Source organism: Zerene cesonia, chromosome 20, assembly GCF_012273895.1.
Source record: "Zerene cesonia ecotype Mississippi chromosome 20, Zerene_cesonia_1.1, whole genome shotgun sequence".
Taxonomy (NCBI): domain Eukaryota; kingdom Metazoa; phylum Arthropoda; class Insecta; order Lepidoptera; family Pieridae; genus Zerene; species Zerene cesonia.
The window spans coordinates 1,654,369-1,675,709 of NC_052121.1; the positions used below are offsets into that span (position 1 = coordinate 1,654,369).

A 21,341-nucleotide genomic window follows, 5' to 3' on the forward strand; every position below is an offset into this window, starting at 1 on the left:
AAAAAAAAAAAAAAAAAAAAAAAGACTTCTGAACTATTTATGTACACAAATAGCAAATTATATATATAAACATAAATTACATTAACATAAATAAATCTAAGTACATACGTAAAAATTAAAAAATAAATTCATACTTGGCTGGAGGCCGATGACCCCATAGATGGAGCCAATCTTGAAAATCGAACCAAAAAAATAGCGCGAAACGCGCCGCGTTTTTAAGGCTTACAATTACAAATTGTGCAAGAAAAATGTAATTCGAAGCAACACGTGAAGATAGCTATTCACGTGACGGATATCGGCCGACCGGCACGAATACGAAATCACAATAAGATTGTGACGCCGGCCAATCCAACATTACACCTCGTGTTTTGTAAACTGTTTCAGGTAAATGCAATCGCTACTGGACTTAACTGGTCGTGAGAGTAAATTAAATGTGAAGGGATGTTACCTTATGTTGTTTCATAAATATCTTTTTCAAAAATCAAATTATTGTAATATTATACACAGTGGTGGCGAGGACCTCGGAATTATATCGAAAAGACTTTCGAAGGGGTTCAAAGGGGTTCGAGGTTACACAAACATGTAAAAATTTATAATAGGCATTATCTATCCGCATCTATGGCATCTACCAATCCATACTTGGCCAGTGGGGCCTCATCAGAAGCCTGTGTTTATGCAGAGGGATTGTATATGGTCTAATATAAAAAAAAATAAATAAATAATAATTGTCTTTATATAACAATTAGGAAGGAAGGAGGAAATTAATATTGTTAAAAAGATTAAAAAATAAGAAGAAGCTATTATTGGTGAAAAGAGGTTTATATTGAAAATGAATAAATTAACTCAATTTAAATTAAAAGCTTAACACACAATTATAATTACATATGTAGAATAATTATTTCAAATAAGTTATTTTATAGCCTCATATAAAACAGGTAATTGCTGTAAGCTCTAACAAATATTGAGTGACATTTGCCTATTCCTAGATAGAAGATAAGAATTATCTATGAAAATATGTGAATGCACACACTATTATATTGATAAGAAAATAAATGAACATGAATTATAATTATAATTTATTCTTATAAACACTTGTTAATGAAGTAAGTATTGACTATGATTTTTCAATGACTACTACTTATAAAGTTAAATATCTGTAAAAATCACCAATGGCTTATAAATTTGGCTTATTAAGTTGAAAATTTTCAATGTGACTCTTATGTACTTTATGGCAGTTTCATCATAAAGTTACATAAGGGTTACATTGGAAATTTTGAACTTAAATACATGGAGGTACAATTAAAAGTCCTGAGGATCATCCCTACACACCTACACTGATATAAATCATTATACACTCGCTTATAACTCAAAACAAACTCACAGACACACACAATCAGAGTAACTTATACTGGTTTTGACCAGTTTATCTTAGATTATGTTTATATCTGAATGTTCTTCACACCTGGAAGTGCATCTCATTAACAATCTGCTTCAACCAAAGTGTATTTTAACATTTTTTAATCAAATCATTAAATCAGAGCTTTTTTATTTTTTTATATGATAAAAAAACATTATTTGTTATTTTATTATTAATGTTCATAATAATATCAAAATATTCGAGTTATGAATTATTTTCATATACTTACATTATTTTAAAGGAATATTTAAAAAATAATTTATAAGAATTATAGCTAGAATGTATTCATAGCATCTTTTAAATTTTATATTATGTTTTATTTTTAATAAACATTGTTCAGCACTACTAAACAAGGGCATATTTAATCTACTCAATTTATAAACAAAGAAATTTAAGCGAATAATTACGACATTCCCGCAATGCAGTTGCGCAAATATATAAGCAAAAATCATCACATAAAATTAACAAAACAAAGACTACAACATAGATATGAGGACAGGAAATTATTCATAATGTATAATTAACCCAAAATTTTCAGGATATTACTCACCGGCTGTGATATATCTGGAAGAGACTGTCGTGGAAACGATTGGGCAAACAATGATGTACACTCTTTTTGCTCTCCCATATTAACGTTATCAGCACACACAAGTGGCCCAGGAGTGTTAGGAACCGCGCTGGGATCAAAGTATTGGCACCTCTCATGCCGCTTTCACAAAAGCTCTGAATTTACAAGATTTCACTTTGAAACAAGGCGCTCGATTAACTGGATCGAGTGACGTCAAAGAAAACTTTCGCTATGAGTATCTTCTTTGATTTATAAGATACAAAATCAAATAGATTTTAAAAATAAAGAACTTAATAGATACAATACATCTGTAATATTATTATTATATAAAACACAAAAAGCTCCAATTTGAATCAGATCTCATTTCACAACAAATCATAAGCATGTCATTATGACGTTTGGGTCTTTGACCTTTTAGTAAAATAAAAAATATGTAGAAAAAATGAAATGGAAAATTTATTGCAAAGTACAAAAACTCTTTATTACTTAATTTTTTTAACGTCTGTTGTTACTAATGTAACTTAGCAACATGTAGCGGAAATTTCCAAGGAAATGAACATTGTACTGCCTTAATATCATTTATGTTGTGTTATGTATATGTGACATGTATTTAACATTACATGAATATTATAGAATTATTTTCTATCATTTTCCAAATACTAATTTAATATCGTATTTTAAATGACATTATATAGATTTCTAAACGTTTGCAAATATTTGTTAACTTTTATTCTACAGAATGCCGGGCCGCGGGCGCCGGCCGCGCACCATTTTTGCACCCCGCACACCTCTGATCCTACGTCAATGTCATTTTTGTTGAAAATAAATAAAGATTACTTTCTTTTTAGCATTTAATTATTCAACTAAGTAATTTTAACAATTTTTATCAATGAAGCTTTACAAGCCTAATTGGGTTAATCACGATGGTAAGTTTAATGTATTGACAAATAACATGGAATAAAGTTTTGTACGTACTTTCGTGTTGTTTAGCATGTTGCACCGTTTCAGATAAGTCGATATTTTCTGTGGATATACATCCAGCGGGGAAGCGTTTCGCAACTGGAGGCCAGGGTCTGGACTCTGGCAGGGTCGTAGTTTGGAATCTGAATGCAGTTTTGTTTGAAGAAGTGGAATTGGATCCCAATGTACCAAAGATGCTTTGCCAAATGGACAACCACTTGGGTTTGTTTACATAATTAAAAAACTCATTTAGTTCAGTATGTATATGATATTTATGTCTGATTAATAATTTTTTTATCTGAGCAAGATTTATGATACATATGCTAAATGATTTTTAGTGAATGCTAATTTAAGGTCTCAATATATATTTTTTATACACAACCAGAGAGCAATAGTAGCCATGTATAAAAAGCCAAACACTAACACTTGGTATGTAATTTTTTAAGTGTAGGATAAATGTTAGGATAAATAATTGAAGAATGTTTGTTTACATTCATTTATTTTCGAATTTGTATCAAATGTATTAAATTGGCATTTCGAAGAAACAAGGCAAGGCAGGCAAGCAACTTAATATTACTTACAAAAAAAATATATTTATACCTTGTTTGTGTTCAATTACAGCATGTGTAAACTGTGTGCGTTGGAGTAACGGTGGAAGATACCTGGCATCTGGTGGTGATGATGGGCTTGTGATGATATGGGGTCTCAGTGTGGCCGTTGGTGCCGGGAAACACAAGGCGGAGACTTGGAGGTGTTTGTCTACATTGCGAGGACATGGAGGTACTATTAAATTTTGAAATACTTTGTGGCAACTGAAACTTGCTTCACATGAGGTTTGATTTGTATTGAAAAATATTAAGAAGTTAAAGACTTTTTCATATTATTATGAATAAATCGTGTATAAAATCCATTAAAAAGTCTTTAATTTTTAAATGTATAATACTCACATAAAATCAAACACAAGAAAATACTATGTTGAAAAATATTATTGACTCATTATTGATTGTGCTGATATCTGAAGTTTGTCCTGCATAGTCCCTCAGAAATAAAATATTCCACTGTAAATGTGTTGATGAATAAAAATAGAAATGAAATATTCCTCTTTTCTTCTTCTATTTCTTCAGTGGTACCATATTACAATAAAAATTGTACAACCGTTGTTTAATTTAAAACTAAATGTAGGTACTTGGTGTAAATTTTCCGGAAAAGTGATTAGATATTGCTTAACAGTAACATTATTCTGCTGCTCCGTAAATTATATATTTATAATCTATAAAATATATCTAAACTCTTTTCTAAGGTGATGTGTTAGACCTGGCGTGGTCTCCGCTGGACAAGTGGTTGGCCAGTTGCAGTGTGGACAATTCAGTCATCATATGGAATGCGGAGAAGTTTCCGGAAATGGTGTGTGTGCTGAATGGGCACAATGGTCTGGTGAAGGGTGTGGCTTGGGATCCTGTGAGTATGAGTTGCTATAAAGATTTGTTGGAATTGTGTCATTTTCAAATTCCGTATTCTATTACTTTTTACTACTCTACTTTAGTTTAGTTGGAGTTTAGTTTTGAATCATTTTGTTTAAAAGTTTTTACATAGAAATACAAAATCCTCGTGACCTTGTGAATACTAATGATAATGATATTGATATAAATCATTGTACTAACAAAATATTGGTAGCAGTATAATCACAAACACAACTATAATAAAAAATGAATGCAATGAAAATCCTGAAACCTCAAATTTTATTATAAAGAAATTGTTTCATGTATTTTTTTTAGTTTTTAAGTCAATTACGTTTCACCCAGCTGGAGGCCCATGAAGAAGCTCGAATTACTTATTAAAATACTAATTACTATTATTAATCCTAAAAACTACAAACAATGCCTTGCTTGAATGCTATGAAGTGCTTAATTAATAATGTATATAAATCTAATATTAAATTTTAATGAAACCTAAAATTAAAGAAGGTAAGACTCAGCGATCGCCGTTCCCGTGCGACCCGCCGACTCAGCGATGTATTAGGGTTCCCTTGGCGTAACAAGTGCAATTTTTAAATATTTATCAAATAAATTGTTTTATTTTTTAGGTTGGTAAATATTTAGCGTCACAATCAGATGATAAATCATTGAGAGTGTGGAAGACTTCCGATTGGACGCAAGAAAAAGTCATCACAGATCCTTTTGAAGAATGTGGAGGTAAAATTAATAATTACATGTTTAAATCTTTTAATATGTAGAATCCACTTCTAGGTTTATGTTAACTTTAACAAAAGTTGAATCTGATTTCCATATTTATATAAAAATATGAATGATCAGATATCTTGGGATGTACGAGATAATAAACATTGAAGAACAATATATAAGATTTTCTTTTCAGACATTATGTTTGTGTATTATGTTGTGTATTATATTTCTATAAATACACAACTACACTTCATTCAACTAAATATGAGCTATTTATCATCTTCAATCTACCTAAATAAAAATGAATCGCTGTGAAAAGTGTGCTGTTAAGCGTTAAACTCGAGAACCGCTCGACCAATTCGGCTACATTTTAAACGTTTAAAGGCTCAAAGAAGATTCTTATGAGGAGTAAAAGCCGGGGTGGACCACTAAGTTTATATTACAAATGCATTTTTCAGGTACCACCCATATCCTTCGTCTCTCTTGGTCCCCCGATGGACAGTACGTGCTGTCAGCTCATGCAATGAACGGGGGAGGTCCGACCGCTCAAGTGGTGGAACGGGAGGGCTGGAGGTGCGACAAGGACTTTGTGGGGCATAGGAAGGCTGTAACTTGTGCGGTACGTGCATGAACTATATTTTTAATTATTAAAGAAACCAATCGTGGCAACCAGTTGCTTTTGGGAATTTTAGATAAATAACACAGAATTATTTACCAACAACACTATTGGAAATATAGTTTTGTGAATAAATTTGCACAAAAGTAAGTAATTAATAACATATTCTATGATTAAATGTTCGCCTCCTTGGTACAGTGGTAAACGCGTGAGCATAGAACCGAGAGGACCTGGGCTTGATTCCCGGTGGGGACAAAAAAAAAATGTCTCGGTCTGGCAGGACACACAAGGCTGATCACCTACTTGTCCATAAAGAAAATCGATCAGTGAAATAGATGTATATCATCTGCCCCATACCCCAGTACACGGGACTTCACTTTTTTTCTATGTTTAAATAATTCAATCAGGGCACAAGATATAAAAAAAGTCATTGGGTAAAGATATATTAAAAATATCTTTGTCGTCCTGGAGCTTCCCGCGCTTGTTTGCCATTGTTGAAGTTTCAGAACTGAATCATAGGTGGCGCTAGTTGTCTTCCAAGTGGCGCTATAGAAATACAATTCGGCAAGCGATAAGTAAATGCAAGTACTTGGTGAAACCATACTTACCTGGCGTAGGGGACACCGTGATCAGGAAGGCGGTTCCCCCAGAGCGAGGCCCCTCCATTGCACTGCGGCGGGGTTGACCTCTGCGATTATCCCTAATGTGGATAACTCGGACGCGTAATTTTTGGTAGTGGGGACTGCGTACGCGCTGTCCCCCCAAATGTGTAAAGAGCTTCAAATTACCTATTATATTTAAAGTTCTGTGGCCCGCCGTTCAATATTAAAAAAAAAAAGATACATATACAGTACAGGGATATAGATCCATAGTCATCTATAAGACTTTTATGAATACATATTAGATTGGTGACGATACAGTAACCATGAATTTGTCCTATTATCCTGATTAGGATCAACAAGATGAAATAAATTCGTTTACTCGAGCAAATGAGACTATTTTGTTGATTCTATCATAAAAGCATGTTTTTTAGTTCCTTGGAGTTAGGTTTATTATAATATTAAACTCAATATTATACCAAACTAATAGTTTTGATAACGAAATTAAAATAAAGCAAAGGAAAGAGTATATTATACACAAAAAGAAATGCAATTCTGAAATTAAATTATACATTTCAGAGGTTTAACAGTAACATATTCGTAAAAGAGGGCAAGAAATGCTGTTGCGCGGCCGTCGGGTCTAGAGATAGGGCTCTCTCTATATGGCTGACGTCACTCAAGCGACCCCTGGTTGTCGTACATGAGTTGTTTAGCGATAGTGTGCTCGATATGTCGTGGAGTTCGGATGGTGAGCTGTTTATATATTCTTATATTATAAAGAGTTTGTTTGTTTGAACGCGCTGATCTCAGGAACTACTGGTCCGATTTGAAAATTTCTTTCAATGTTACATAGCCCCTTTTATTGCAGATAGCTATGTATGTACCACGGGCGATGCCTTGGCGGAGGGCTAGTTGGTAATTGTTATTAAGGGTCAAAGATTTAATAATGTTCAAATAAAAATTTTGGACTGTATAGAGCTTTTGCCGATTCTCCTCTTTGGAAACTGCTTAGTAAACAGTAAAACTATGTGATGACGATTAAAAAGTCCTAGAAGAAGTCTATTTAAATAAATAATGCTTGAGTTTGAGCTTGGGTTTGAGTCTGAGTTTGAGTTTTACACCAAATTGGAGGAACTGAAAAGATTTAATGAATTTTTATGTTCTCTTACTCAAGGTGTATATGAGTGATGTTGTGTTTGAATAATCTAAGTGTTCATGAAAAATTAGTTAAGTTATTTATCTTAAGTTATTCTGCTTATAATGCTTTGCTTTGCTTTGCTTTATGTTGTAAGGTAGTGATTGCCTTTCTGATGAATGATAATTTCTATAGTATGGTGTGTTTACCATGAACGAAAATCATTTCATACCAAAGTGTTCATCACACTAATTATAAATGTGTAAGTTTGTTCGTTTGGATGTTTGTCTGTCGGTCACACTGAAACTTCTGAACGGATTTTGATGAAATTTCGTATTCAGACAAGGTATGAGCTGACTTTAGTGATGGAATACTTTTTTTATCCAGTAAAATAAGTAATAAAATGCTCCCTCGGGATAATGTCGGAATCTTCATGCCCAGGCGGAGTCGGGACGAGAGTCTAGTTGCTTTATAGATGTATAATGAAATATTTCAGGATTGAACCTGTTAGCCTGCAGTTCAGACGGCACTGTGGCATGCATACAGTTCACAAATAAGGAGATTGGTACACCGCTCACACTTGAAGAAAAGGTTAATTTACACGCTTTTATTAGCTTCGCCTGTATGTTTGTGTTCTACCGATACCTTAGACCTGATTTTGACCCACTTGAAATGGTCAATTGTCATTCAAATTTTATACACTTATCATAGATCGGTGACATCGCAATAATTTAATGAATTTATGTAATTACCCTGATTAGAATGGCCGCGAATTATTTTCCTAAGTATTTTTTTTTTAGTTAAATTTATGTTTTATTTGCAAATGTACGTTTTCATCACAATTGTTAAAGTCTACAAGGCTTTAATTTTAGTTCTAATATCAATGCTTCTAATCTTAATTTTTACTCCTATAAATTGACACTTTATTTCAAAATATCTATCTATAGCGTTTCATTGCTGAGTCAAAATGTCCCATAGACATATTTAAAGTCTAGTATTATCATAGCATTGTAGTATGTCATATCATCTAAGTACATATATATCATATAAAAAGCCATTCACGCTCCATTGAAATTTTTTCTTCTCGAGATAACTCATTCTAAAATATCACCTCTATCCTAGAATGCCCTCTACGAAAAGATATATGGCAAGTGTCCAGCCAACGATGGTGGCGGTGATTTGTCATCTAACCTCCTGGTTGAGTGTCCCGAGATCCTGTTGGCGAGGGAGAAACAGGAAGCGAAAAAGGAACCACCGAAGGAGGAATCCACGCCTAAAAGTGAAAAGTCACAAGTGTGTATTTTATTTTATTTTTTTAATTTGTACACACTTCATTGTTTTATTTAAAAATTATTAAAAAAAAAAATTGTTGCAATCTCATTGGAAGACGAAACGCGAACAAAATCATTCTTATCTTAAAAAATCTCACGTCATTTGAATGGAAATCTTTGAAAAAATCTCACCACATACGAGTAATCTTAAACATCCAAACGTAATCCCATCTGAAGCACTTTTTCCAGCAAAAGACATACACGCCATCGCCCGTGTCCACGCAGTCCAGCCCGGCGCCGCTGCGGCCGATGGACCGGCAGATCGAGACGCGCACGTCGGACGGCAAGCGACGCATCACGCCCGTCTTCATCCCGCTCACGCACGCGGACGCCAAGTGAGTGCGAGCGGGACGGCTATATACGTGCACGATTGTGGACAGTGTTTGTACGTGCGTGCATGCGTGCGTGCGATACGCGTCGCTGTTGTACTCGGTCTGTATTTGGATGGTGTGTGAGGGGGGACAGGAAGAGGAAGGGGGGGGGGGGGGCATGTCTCACCATTACAATTCAATTGTCCGTTACAATCTAACTCGTGGATAAAATAAAAACTAAATCGCAGTGTAGTAGTATCGTAGATGAATTGTAATGGTGTCTCGATGAGACAATTATATTGAATAATACAAAACTTTTATGTAGCCATCTACATTAAACAGACGTGTAACATGCTTTTATTAGTATGTAACAGACTCCTTTAGTCTCGATTTTGCATCCATTTTAAATAGACAGATTTAATTGGGTACATAATCGAGCAAAATCTGCGTACATGCTGCCAGATATTTTAAATGGGTTGGACATTAATTTAAGAAAAAATATTACTGAAGCTAATTTAAAACGTAAACTTAAGCATTTCTACTTAAACAAGCTATAGTAATTGTATATGGATATGGATAAAAATTTGAATGTATTGTTTTGGTATGTTTAAACTACTTACCTACTTAATTAGACAGCAATAACCGGAATTGTACTATTGTAAATTTATTTGTGTACGCACATTACTTTAAACCTTTCTGGTTTTTCCTTAGTTACTACACAACATTTAACTAGTTAATTTTCTTCTTTGATCTGATAAAAAAATGAAACTTTGTATACTTATCAATACAAATCTTATTGAGTTTATGTTATTATTTTAATTAGAATCGCCATTTATCACTTATTATCTTACTTATACTCTTTATAAGTCCTAGTGAGTCAATTTAGTTGATTCTATCATTAAAGCGTTTAACTATATTAATGAATTATACTATGAAATGTATGTAAACAACATGTTAATAGCATTTTTTATCATAATTACATTGTAATTCCAGTGAATCTCTAGGTTCTCAACCGGGGGGTCTTGAGAACTGCTTCAGCACCTCCTCGCAGAGCAAGTCGCGCATCCGAGTGGAGCGACGAGACGATATCGTGATACACCCCAACGTTAGCAACCACGCGCACAGCAAGACTAGTGATAAGTGAGTTTTTGTTTTTATTTTATGAGGGTAGAATGAGAAAACGGTGATTTTCAAGAAGAAAATGTACAACAAATAAAAATAAAACTATTTGCAAGAACATGTATGTTACTGGCTCAGTATTATGAAAATTATTTACTGTTTATTTTGTTGTACTTTTTATTATTTAGTATATTATATTCGTTTTACATTTGGTCTTTCGAGCTAGATGGCTTGATATCTATTTTATGTACGTATTTTTTGCTATAGAATAATAATACGCTGTTTATCTGATCAATATATACTCAGCAATGCTGAGCTGTTTTTTTCATCGAAAACATAACTTTTCACTATACCAAGAAAGCAGTTAAATATTTTATATTTTATGTATTTTTTTACATTTCATTCTACTTCTAAATAGATGAATTTGATGATTTCTTTTTTCACACAATACATTTATATACGCAAATCAAAGTTTCCCCCCCAGCGCGCTGGACCAGCGCCTGCGCAAGCGCACCGCGTCCGCGCTGCCCGGGCCAAAGGCGGAAGACCTCCAAACGAAGCGGCCCTGCCCTTCGCCCCCGCTGGGACCGGCCCAAGCGAGCTATTTGGCCCCAGCTCTGTCTGTGCCCGCTTTGGGGACGGCGGGGCCGATTGTGAGAGCCGCCGGCGCGTTGAGGTTACAGGTAAGCGTGTGGTGATAACTTACAGTACTGTATGTCGAGATGACTTTGTCAGTTTGTTAGATTTGTCAATTTTTAGGGCAAAAGCGATTTATCTTTTTAATTAGCCTTATACCTGTAAGTAGTCTCTTAACTATGTATGAAAATGCCAAATCTATTTTCGTTCACCAATAAATCTATTCAACGTAAAACTTGCAGCTATTTCATCAACCTTATATTAACATTATTATAAACGCGAACGCGTCTTTTATGTACGCCTAAGCAACTGAACCGATTTGTATGAAATTAGATATAAAGATTGAGATTTCGAATAACATAGTATATAGAAGGGGGTTTATGCGGGTTTTCCCCTGCAACACGGTCGCTAACAGAAAGTTACTTTGATATCCTACTTCCTTTAATATTATAAATGCGAAAGTTTGTAAGGATGTGTGTTTGTGTTTGTTGCTCTTTCACGCAAAAACTACTGAACCGATTGCAATGAAATTTGGTACGAAGACAGCTGGACAACTGGATTAACATAAAGGCTTTTTATCCCGATATTCCTACGGGATACGGACTTACGCGGGTGAAACAGCGGGGCGCAGCTAGTTAATTATAAATTGGCCACTATTTTTAAGTCACATAGGTGCAATTGTTTCCATCTTCTATATGTGTTATTCTGTGGAATCAATCGGATAATTTTATCACACACATCGAGATTAACATCAAACACAATTACGTTTTAACAGGTTGTAAATAAAGCGTGTAATACACCATACGGCAAGCTGTCAAGGTTGGAGTTGATCCCAAATAATTCCGCCTCCAATGATCCTGTTTGGGAAACGTATTTAGGTGAGACAGTTGTTCGCATCTGAAATCAGAATAACCATATAGCATATGGTAAGGTCATCATCAGCCCATATATGTTCCCACTGCTGGGACACAGGCCTCCTATGAGAGTTCAGGCCACAATCCACCACGCTGGTCAAGAGCGGGTAGGCAGATGTCGCATGTCGTCGAATTTTTGATTCTTGGACATGCCGGTTTCCTCACGGTGTTTTTCTTCATCGTTTTAAGCAGTGGTGATGTTATCCACATGTGCAGATAAATTGAAAAATGAATTTATTTCTTGCATGCTCGTATCACATCCATTGTTCATATGTCATGATGACACGATTTTATCCACGATTTATTCATTTTCTGTTATTCTTACCGCACTTTATGACACTTGACCTAAATATCAAAATAGGGAATGTCACCCTTTAATGAAGTTTACCTATTTTTAAAGCATGAATTTAATAATATATATAAAAATAATAAAAATATATGTATTTGTGTGTGTGTGTGGCAGGTGCGGCGGTGACGTGCATAGCGTGCGACGCGCGCTGGGTGTGCGTGTGCTGCGCGGACGGCGCGCTGCACGTGTGGAGGCTCGCCAAGCCCAAGCCGCAGCGCGCGCTGCCGCCGCTCGGTGAGTGTGTGCGCGTGCGTGTGCGTGTGCGCGCGTGCGTGTGCGTGTGCGTGTGCGTGTGCGTGTGCGTGTGTGTGTGTGTGTGTGGCAGGTGCCGCAGTGATGCGCATATATAGTAAAGTTTAATGTGAAGAAAAAAAAAATAAAAAAATTCGTAGAGAAAGAAAGAAAGTAATAGAAAATAGAAAGTAATAGTTCACTTTCTTCCTGAATTTATAATTTTATTACTTCTTCGCATGGGTTGCTTAGAAGAATTTGCTGTTGAGCAACAAAGCCGCTCTTTGCATGTTATATGCTGTTTTGTCATAAATTTTATGTTTTATGTGTGCAATAAAGAACATTTCATTTTATTTAATAGTTTCATGTTGCTACTTGAGCAAAATGAAATATTATTTAATACATTCTAATTAATGCAGAATGGATTGCCATCTTATAACACACACTTTTTTCATCACAAACTTTAAAATTCTAAAATTCTCCGGTTGTTTATTCACATACACATATTTGCTATCGCCCCCCCCCCTTCCCCTCTAATATTTAATATAATTATAAAGATTAAATAAATATGTGGTGGGTTCCAGCGCTGCCGTCGGCGGCGCACAAGATGACGCTGTCGGGCGACACGCTGAGCGTGGTGACGGCGGCGGGCGAGCTGGCTGTGTGGCACCTGCCCAGCGCCGCCTGCACCCTGCACCCGCTCTCCTTCAGGAATCTGCTCTCCAATAATAGTGAGCTATTTTTTTTTTATTTTTCTTTATTTGGAATAAAAAACAGTAGAACGATAGAACAACAGCAACTTGGTCTTCTAATATCCACAGATGAATTACATGTATTTTATGTGTAATTTGTCATAAGCTGTAGCCCGCGGCGTCGCTCGCATGGTGCCCGAGTGATTCAGACTTTAATCTATATCTGTACCAAATTTCATGCAAATATGATAAGCTGTTTTTGAGTGAAAGAGTAACAAAAATCCATAATTATAAATTGTCGCGTTTATAATATTAGTAGGATTCTAGCTTATTATGTAAGACTGAAAAAGAAAATAAACTCAAACATTTATTCATTCAACTAGACTTCCTATAGAAGCACTTTTGAATCGTCATAAAACAGTTATAACATTTACCACCGGTTCAGAAGGCAGTTTCTACAGAGAAGAGCCGGCAAGAAGCTCTGTAGTTGCTCTTTTAAAATAATATCAATTTAACATTTTAATTCTATAATATACTATAATATGTTATTTTAGTTGGTTGTACCAAAGTTTTGCTTGGTTCTTATAAATAATTAGAAATGTGAATTGTGGATAACAAAACATTGAATTTTGCTTATTTCTGGTACTCTAATTTTTACTGTGATTTTTTGTCTCTACAAATTACGACTAAATTTATACCACTATTGGAGCAGCCATTTTAGAGTTAATGCAGAACTAAAGAAAACGACACATTTAAATTTTTTATTAAGTGAGTGACATTATTATATATTCGTCTCTATTCTCAGCTACTGTAACGCACTGCTCCCTCCTGGAGGATGGCAACCCAATGATCTCATTCAACACTGGAAAAAGCTACATATATTGCAAGAAGCTGTGTGCTTGGTGAGTTTTTGTAATACCTTAGAGAGATATCCATTAATTATCGATATTTCTCAGAATTTTAAGATCTTTATGATTTCTTATAAAACAATCGCTTTGTAATTTATTCATTTACTAGCTTTTGGCCGCGGCTGCGCGCGCGTTAAATTCGCAAAAGTTTAATTCATGTCATTATATATAAACCTACTTCCGGAATCACTCTGTGAAAAACATTCTCATCAAAATCTGTTGCGTGATTTTAAGAATTTTTTTTTTAACGAGGAGGAAATCTTCAAAAGATAGTCTAGCTTTGGGGGGAAAGTAGAGCACGTGGGATTTCTACCCACTAAAACCTCCTCGGCGGCCAAACTGATCCCTGCTATTTATTATGCTTTGCATAATAAATAGCAGGGATCTTGGGATCTATGGAACGCACCAGGATGATTTTTAAAGATCTAAGCATACAGACAGTGTTTTACACTATGCAGTGATAATTTATCAAAAACGAACCTTTCCAGCCTAGCCAGCGAGCTATTTGCAAGCGCATATATATTTATCCTGGGTATATATTTGTAGGGTGATCTGGCAAGATGGCGGGGATCCAGTGCGGCGCGCGGGCGGCGCGGGCGGTGCGGGGGGCGCGGGCGGTGCGGGGCGGGGGCCGCGCGTGGCGTCCCCGCTGCACGCGGCCCGGCCGCCGCACACTCTGCGTACACACGGGTATATATACATATCTGCCTGATTTCCGAATGCTCCCATCCTTTTTCCTCACCTTTCCCATCCCTTGATATAATAACATGTGTTATTTATTCACTTGTACAGCTGATGATTATGAAAATAATAGACTCGAAAGTAGAGTTAAAAAAAAAAACAAAAAAGTCATAACTATAGTTATACAGATTTACATACCCCTATGGAGATAAATAGGGGAAGAAATTTCTGTATTTTAAGTATCGCGAATTTTTTTTTACTCGCGGTTTAACCACTCAGGCGCAGCCGGGGCGCAGCTAGTTGTTTATATATCGCCAAACATAACTATAATAAAAACGTGTACCAACAAAGTACACACAGATAACGAAAGCACTTTTCCCGCGCAGAAAGTACAGCGCGTGCGCAGGCCGCAGCTGGCTGGAGGCGCAGGTGTCGGCGAGCCTGCACCTGCGCCTGCCCCGGGACTACCGCCACTGGCTCCTCGCGCTCTTCGCGCACCTCGTGGCGCACGGTATGGGGATTTTCAATTATAAAATGTTATACAAAAATAAGAAAAAATCTCTTTATGAGACGCTTATTGGTCAATTTTTTTCTTAGTTAATAGTGCTTAAATTTAATTTATTTCACATTTGTGAAACATTGTGTCCTTTTTTTTTGTATTTCCTTTTTTGACTAAGATATGTGTAGAAATGCTTAAATTTCCTCAAAACATACTTATAAGTTTATGTCCGTTTCAATCTGAATTGATAAAATACAATATTCGTTATACATAATAAAAGTATTGTCACTGACTGAACTATGAATCTAATGTATATATATAAATGCGGAAATGTGGTCGTTTGTTTTAATTTTTTTTATTATTCTCTTTGTTTGTCTATTTTCACGTTGGAACGGAGCGATTCTGTGATATTATGATGTGTGTGGATATAGTTAGTGGAACTACTCGTGTATCTTCAGGCACAGAAGACCATCTCCGTTGCATTTTGGACGACATGTTGGGACCGAGCCACTGCACGTCGCTGCCTAAGAAGTGGGAGTCCACCATTTTGGTAAGTTATTCATTAATTATTATTATTAAATGAATCATCCCTAAATTACGTCACACTTCAAGGGGGGGGGGGATATCATTGAAATGTGACATTGCGTGACAAGAGGCTGACAACCCAGCGGACAGCGCATTCTCAGAGGTCTGAGCCTCTGCGAATGTTCATGGGCGGTGGTGATCGTTTACCATCAGGCGAATCACCAGCTCAGTTGTCCACTATGACATAAAAAAAAAACCTGGAAAAATATGGGAGGTGAGGTAAAAAAACCCAAAACTCTTGTAACGTTATTTATGAATGGATTTATAGAGATTAACTTAAATATTCTGTTTGTAATTTTTGTAAACAATATTGTATTAAGATTTTCTATTATTGTTCTCTCTAAATAACATATCTATTTGTGTTATTATAGCTCCTATACCAATGAAACTATTATATTAGGTGTGTGGTTTATTTTTGATTTATAGATCTATAGATATATAGATCATTCTCTTTGTTATCTCACTATTCTCATACTTATACTCATACACAAAAAAGTGGTCAATCAATACGGATTGTGGTTAAAATCACTCTTCAATGTTTTAAAAATAAAATTACCTATATTCGTTGTTCAGGATATCAAAAAACACGAGCTCCTAGAAGAAATGCTCGCTCTATTGGTTCGCCAGTTGAGATGGCAGCGGCTCTATACAGAATACTCGGACCAGCTGAATGAAATCAAACAGGCAAATGGTTTGCTCAACGGACACTAATTTTAAGTGCTTATTATGTATATGTGAAAAGATAAGTTGGTTGGATGGTTTCTCAGCGAATGCATGTTCTGTGAAAACTATGGATTGTATGGTATGTTCCTATTATTTTGGTTTAAAGTGGTTTTATTCAAATTCAAGTATTATTTGTGTCAATGGTGATGTACTTATTGATATTATGTGAATTAATTTACATTTACATTATATTAAATTATCATTTTAAACTGATTTTACAATCTTTTGTTAAAATTTATGCATATTAATAAAAAAATTCAAAAATGTGTTGCAAGAAAAAAAAAATTGCCGCCATTAAATTATAACAAATTTTTATTGTATTTATTTATAAACATTTTTATTGTATTGTGTAAATGCTAAATGGATTCTATGGATAGATAAATTTAAACCACGATTTGAAAAATTGCCACCAAGGTTGGCTAAATTTTTTGTGTAAAATGTTTTCTGCATATAACTGAATTTAAAATTATTAATAAAATTGTCGAATCATATTTAGTTGGCAGTCAGATGGACTTTGAAAAACATATTGATTCAGTTACACAAAATAATATATTTTATTTTAAATACAATGAAATGTTTTTTTACTAATTGCAATATGTTATATAAAAATATATGTTTAAGTTCCTCTTCCTCCTGGACCGCCATAAGGTGTGAAACGTGTATAGAAATCATTACTTTTATTGAAAAATAATAATTATTTGTGATAAATAAGTGAGCAACTGAAATAGGAACGCATAGTGCATGAAGAGGTGCTGCGTACTGGCACACAACGCCGATGACTGCATCGGAAACACGGCGATACCTCCAGTATACTCATGCAATCCTAGTACATCGTGGATTGCAAGTATTGAAATATTGTTTGTTCTAATCGAGGAATATTTTGTGGTTTAAAACAACTAATTTGATTTTGTCGATTCATCAACCAATAAATATTACCTCGGTACTGAACACCTTTTTAAACTTATGGCGCCCTGGTACCTTGATTGATACGAGTACCTAAATAAAGTCTACAAAGGAAAGGAGTGGAGTGTGGAACTCAAGTGATCACACCAAACTTTGCTTTATTGGAAATATTATAAATGACAGTTAACTGCTTCATTCGTATGTCGCCCTGGTACTTTGGAAATTATTTAACGATTAACTTGCCCAATTGTCAAGCTGTTTTTATTAGCTTCACCTGTATGTTTGTTTGTAACCGACTTCTTTGGGCGCGATTTTGACCCACTTTAAACGGCCAGATTTCGTTCAAACTTTGTAGATTTATTGAGGACCGATGACAATACACTAATTTGATAAAATTATTCCAGTTTTCAATTTGCAAAATATGATTTTTGTCAAAGCGTGTTTTTTAGTTTTTTTAAACTATTATATTTTATTTGATTGATCTTCGTCGAGGTTGAGGAGGTAAGAGAGAGTGAGAGAGAAAAATAATTGATTAGGCTATAAGGAAAAATAAATAAATAATAAAAATACTGCGTTTAATTTAATTGCAATTTTTACGAAGAAAAAATAAATACCAAGTAAAATTTGCTAAAATAATTCCATAATTTATTTTTAAAAGTATATCAATTTGCAGCTCTCCTTTAAGGAACTGCTTATAAAGAATTTTGATTATTTCGTATGTATCTTCTGTTATGTATTATGTATTTTATAGCTGTGTGTATGAAACGATACAACAATTTAGCATAACAAATGAAGTAACTGTTCCCTATTTACTGACTGATTTTATTTAATTCGGTTCTGAATCGGCATAAAAATGAAAAAAACAAATGCTATGTATTTCCTCTAAGACTGTTAGATTTTAGTGTGAAGTTTGAAAAAAAAACATCGTATTTTAAATAGTTAAGCAGTGTGTGTGATTGCTTCCTTTTAGATTTTACCTATGAGTGTCAAAGAAGGGAATGATCTTTGTAACTTTAAAGAAATTTATTATATGTGGCGTATGTTTTATTACTATGCATTAAAAAAAAATAAAATAAAATAAAATATATATATATATATATATATATATATATATATATATATATATAAGTCATCACAATAGTATATAATTGTCTGTGAAGTGTGTAAAATTGTTATTTTCCACTGCCATAGTTGTTTACAGGCTGTTGTGTATATAAAAAGATTTCTTATTAATAAAGCGGAATTTTATATAAGTTGTGTTTTATTTAATTAAATTGATTAAGTCTTTAAGTTCTTTATCCCAAGTAATTTTCCAAGGGTTATTCCATTGTTTGTTCAAAATCGATGTGTGACGATCGATTTCACATGAATCAGTCCACTATTAGAATATGCTAATTATTAAAGAAGGTACTTTGTTATATAAAACGAAATAAAAGAAACGACATTTTGTATCACAATAATTTATTTTTACAAATGAGTTATGAATCACAACAGCTCTGAGGACGATAAAATCTTCGAGTTAAGTTTGAGAAAAATGTAAAAAAAAAATCAAATTAGTAATCTCTTGTAAAGGAAATAAAACTATACACAGGCAAAATTAAAAGACAATAAGAAATAAGGGGAATTAACTAGGCGGCGCAAAGGCACTATAATTCCATTAAGCTAAGATTTACAAGAGTAACTAAATCGTTAAGATTTGAGCTCATCGCAATACTCCATTATTTAACAATTTCCTATCTATTCAACAACCCGAACGCGGTCACTCACAGTGATAAAATTTCTTATTGTACATTAAACACGACAACATTTCCATCGTAATGGAATAATATGCGACTACACAAAATTTTGGTCCCATTTTTGGGTCAACGAACGCGTCACTACATTCCATATACGTAACGTACATTATTCTTTAAAACATATCTAAACACTTAGTGGCTAGAATACAATTCACGAAAGTTATCGTTAAAATATAACAAATTTATTAGCTAAGTAAGTATTTAGCGCCGAGAAGCCGCACCTTATATATCAAATAAATTAAGACCGCGGTAAAAGTATGGATTATGTACAGCTCGGGCGGTGTGGGCGCATCTCTCGGCCGACTTAAGTAATCTTACGAACACATTTACATTACAAGCTCCGTACTTTCGTTTGCTGGCGTATAATTATGCATTTTGTACCGTCGATGTAGGAGCGCGATTACTAGACGAACTCGAACTTTCCATTAGCCGTACATTAAACGCGATTTCAAATTTGGAACGCAATTGACGACGTCGCGAAACAAGGACAAGAGATGCGTAGTTTTTTCCATAAATTATTACGCTAATATTGTCGCGTTTACGAGTTCGCGTAATCGGGTCCCTACTTAAAAAAAATATACACATATCGGCTTACACTAAATCTATTTACACGGCCAGACGGCTTAGCTTGGACATGTAAACATTAAAAGTAATACATTTCAGCATCAACGCTCGACGTTTCTGCAACTTGCGGACCCACTCGCGACCTACAGAACGACACAACGGAGTACACGTGACGCGTGTTTGTGCGTGTGATCCATAAACGGTTCAAAACCGTTGGTAATATCCTGTATTGAAGAATCGTTAAATCTATGCCAGTAAATAATAACATACACGGAACGCATGCAGCCACAATTTGAGGTGACGAAGCGGAAGTATGGAATTTACTTTCGTATAAAGTCGTGTACAAAAGCTATAATTTCCTAAAAATATAAATGATGTTATTGAGAAAAGTACAAAACTACATCCTTCCATACTGCCGCTTCACCCGCAGCACACACTTAAATCGACATTGGTATAACATACAGCGTTAGGAAATTGGCACACATTTTGTTAAATACATATTTCGCACGATATCACTTCAGCGCACTCAACCATAATCGCACGTGTTATATTCTAAGATACGAGTGCAATAATTCTAAGGCTACAAATATTTAATGCTAGCTACAATTGTACTTTTAAAGGCACAGAACGGTCGCGAGTGTCGACAGGGTACGCGCACTGAAATGTGAAATTTTACATTAATCGTCTCTCCTTCCTGCCACAATTAAGGCTGGAATATACGACTCTGAAAAATCCTCGACTGTAATACAAGATGGGTTTACTCTAAAAATCTTTCACAATTGCAAGTTGCACAATTTTTAAGGTAATAACAGTACTTTAGCACTATTCCTAGCTTTCGCTGAACCCTCCAGTGCGCGTACGGACTCCGGGCCCCCGTTACAGCTACTGAGGGTGCACAATCCCTAGAGTCACTTGAAATACAATGGTCATACTAAAACCACTTGCTCCTTGCTAAGGCCACTTCACTTCCAGAGCGGGTATACACAAAACCTGCAGAGCTGCTAATGTCACTACGTAAGTCTCTCGATCCCTAGGGTATATCTCACGAGTAGTTAACCTAGCACACTTCACACTAGAGCCGGTACGTGGCGACCCTAAAGAGAGATCGGCTGCTTCCAGAGCGGGATTCTTTGCCCCTAGAGCAGGATCCGTCGCCAGTACCGCACCGGGGGGCCGGGGGCCGGGGACCGGGGGCCGGGGGCCGGGGGCCGCTAGGGTGAGCAGAGCCGCCAAAGGCAGCAGAGCGAGCGCTAGCAGAGCACGGCGCGGTCCTGCGTGGCGCGCATGCGCAGACATGGCGCCGGGCACGCGCACGCGCACGCGCCGCACTCGCCGTGCGCGTGTGAGTGCGCGTGCGCGTGCGTGTGTGTGTGCGCGTGCGACAGCTTGGCCGGCTTCTCGTAGTCGGGCTGGAACTTCTTGCAGAGTGCGAGCACGGATGGCGGCGACGGGTGGGATTTACGCGACACCTGCAAATATATAACAATTAAAATAAAGTTATTAGAGTTATGAAACAATATATAAATTTGTATATATGATAAACGAATGAAAAAGTGTAACTGCTTACTGTCTGTAAATGTTTCAACAATATTTTATTAGGAAGACCTGTCTCAGTTCTAATGAA

At 35.6% G+C, this 21,341-nt stretch overlaps 3 protein-coding genes and 1 non-coding gene across 5 annotated transcripts in view; 2 read left to right on the forward strand and 2 right to left on the reverse strand.

The window, feature by feature from the left end:
• The window catches only part of LOC119834799 (solute carrier family 2, facilitated glucose transporter member 1-like), a 19,383-nt gene extending 17,030 nt beyond the window's left edge, over positions 1-2,353 (reverse strand). The window contains exon 1 of the mRNA XM_038359309.1: positions 1,968-2,353. Coding sequence (XP_038215237.1) covers positions 1,968-2,045 — 78 coding nt within the window. The 5' untranslated portion in view covers positions 2,046-2,353. The remainder of the gene's footprint in view (positions 1-1,967) is intronic.
• Positions 2,354-2,748: 395 nt separating this feature from the next.
• On the forward strand, positions 2,749-17,615 carry LOC119835256 (protein HIRA homolog). Of its 2 annotated transcripts, none has more exons than XM_038359974.1 (20): positions 2,749-2,911; positions 2,994-3,167; positions 3,567-3,725; positions 4,246-4,403; positions 5,029-5,137; positions 5,584-5,744; positions 6,920-7,088; positions 7,972-8,066; positions 8,598-8,768; positions 8,996-9,141; positions 10,111-10,257; positions 10,709-10,919; positions 11,648-11,750; positions 12,250-12,369; positions 12,951-13,097; positions 13,864-13,960; positions 14,513-14,656; positions 15,034-15,158; positions 15,605-15,696; positions 16,305-17,615. In XM_038359974.1, the coding sequence occupies exons 1-20, from the start codon at positions 2,875-2,877 to the stop codon at positions 16,440-16,442; spliced, it is 2,703 nt and encodes a 900-aa protein (XP_038215902.1). In that variant the 5' UTR covers positions 2,749-2,874; the 3' UTR covers positions 16,443-17,615. The 2 variants fall into 2 exon arrangements, with proteins under 2 accessions (XP_038215902.1, XP_038215903.1); XM_038359975.1 differs by having other exon boundaries at positions 10,721-10,919.
• On the forward strand, positions 6,342-6,503 carry LOC119835359. The gene has a single exon (XR_005288041.1). It is a non-coding gene; the product is annotated as a U1 spliceosomal RNA (small nuclear RNA).
• A 1,186-nt stretch (positions 17,616-18,801) lies between the features above and the next one.
• Positions 18,802-21,341, reverse strand: part of LOC119835314 (serine/threonine-protein kinase 17A) — a 164,621-nt gene continuing 162,081 nt past the window's right edge. The window contains exon 7 of the mRNA XM_038360068.1: positions 18,802-21,186. Coding sequence (XP_038215996.1) covers positions 20,968-21,186 — 219 coding nt within the window. The 3' untranslated portion in view covers positions 18,802-20,967. The remainder of the gene's footprint in view (positions 21,187-21,341) is intronic.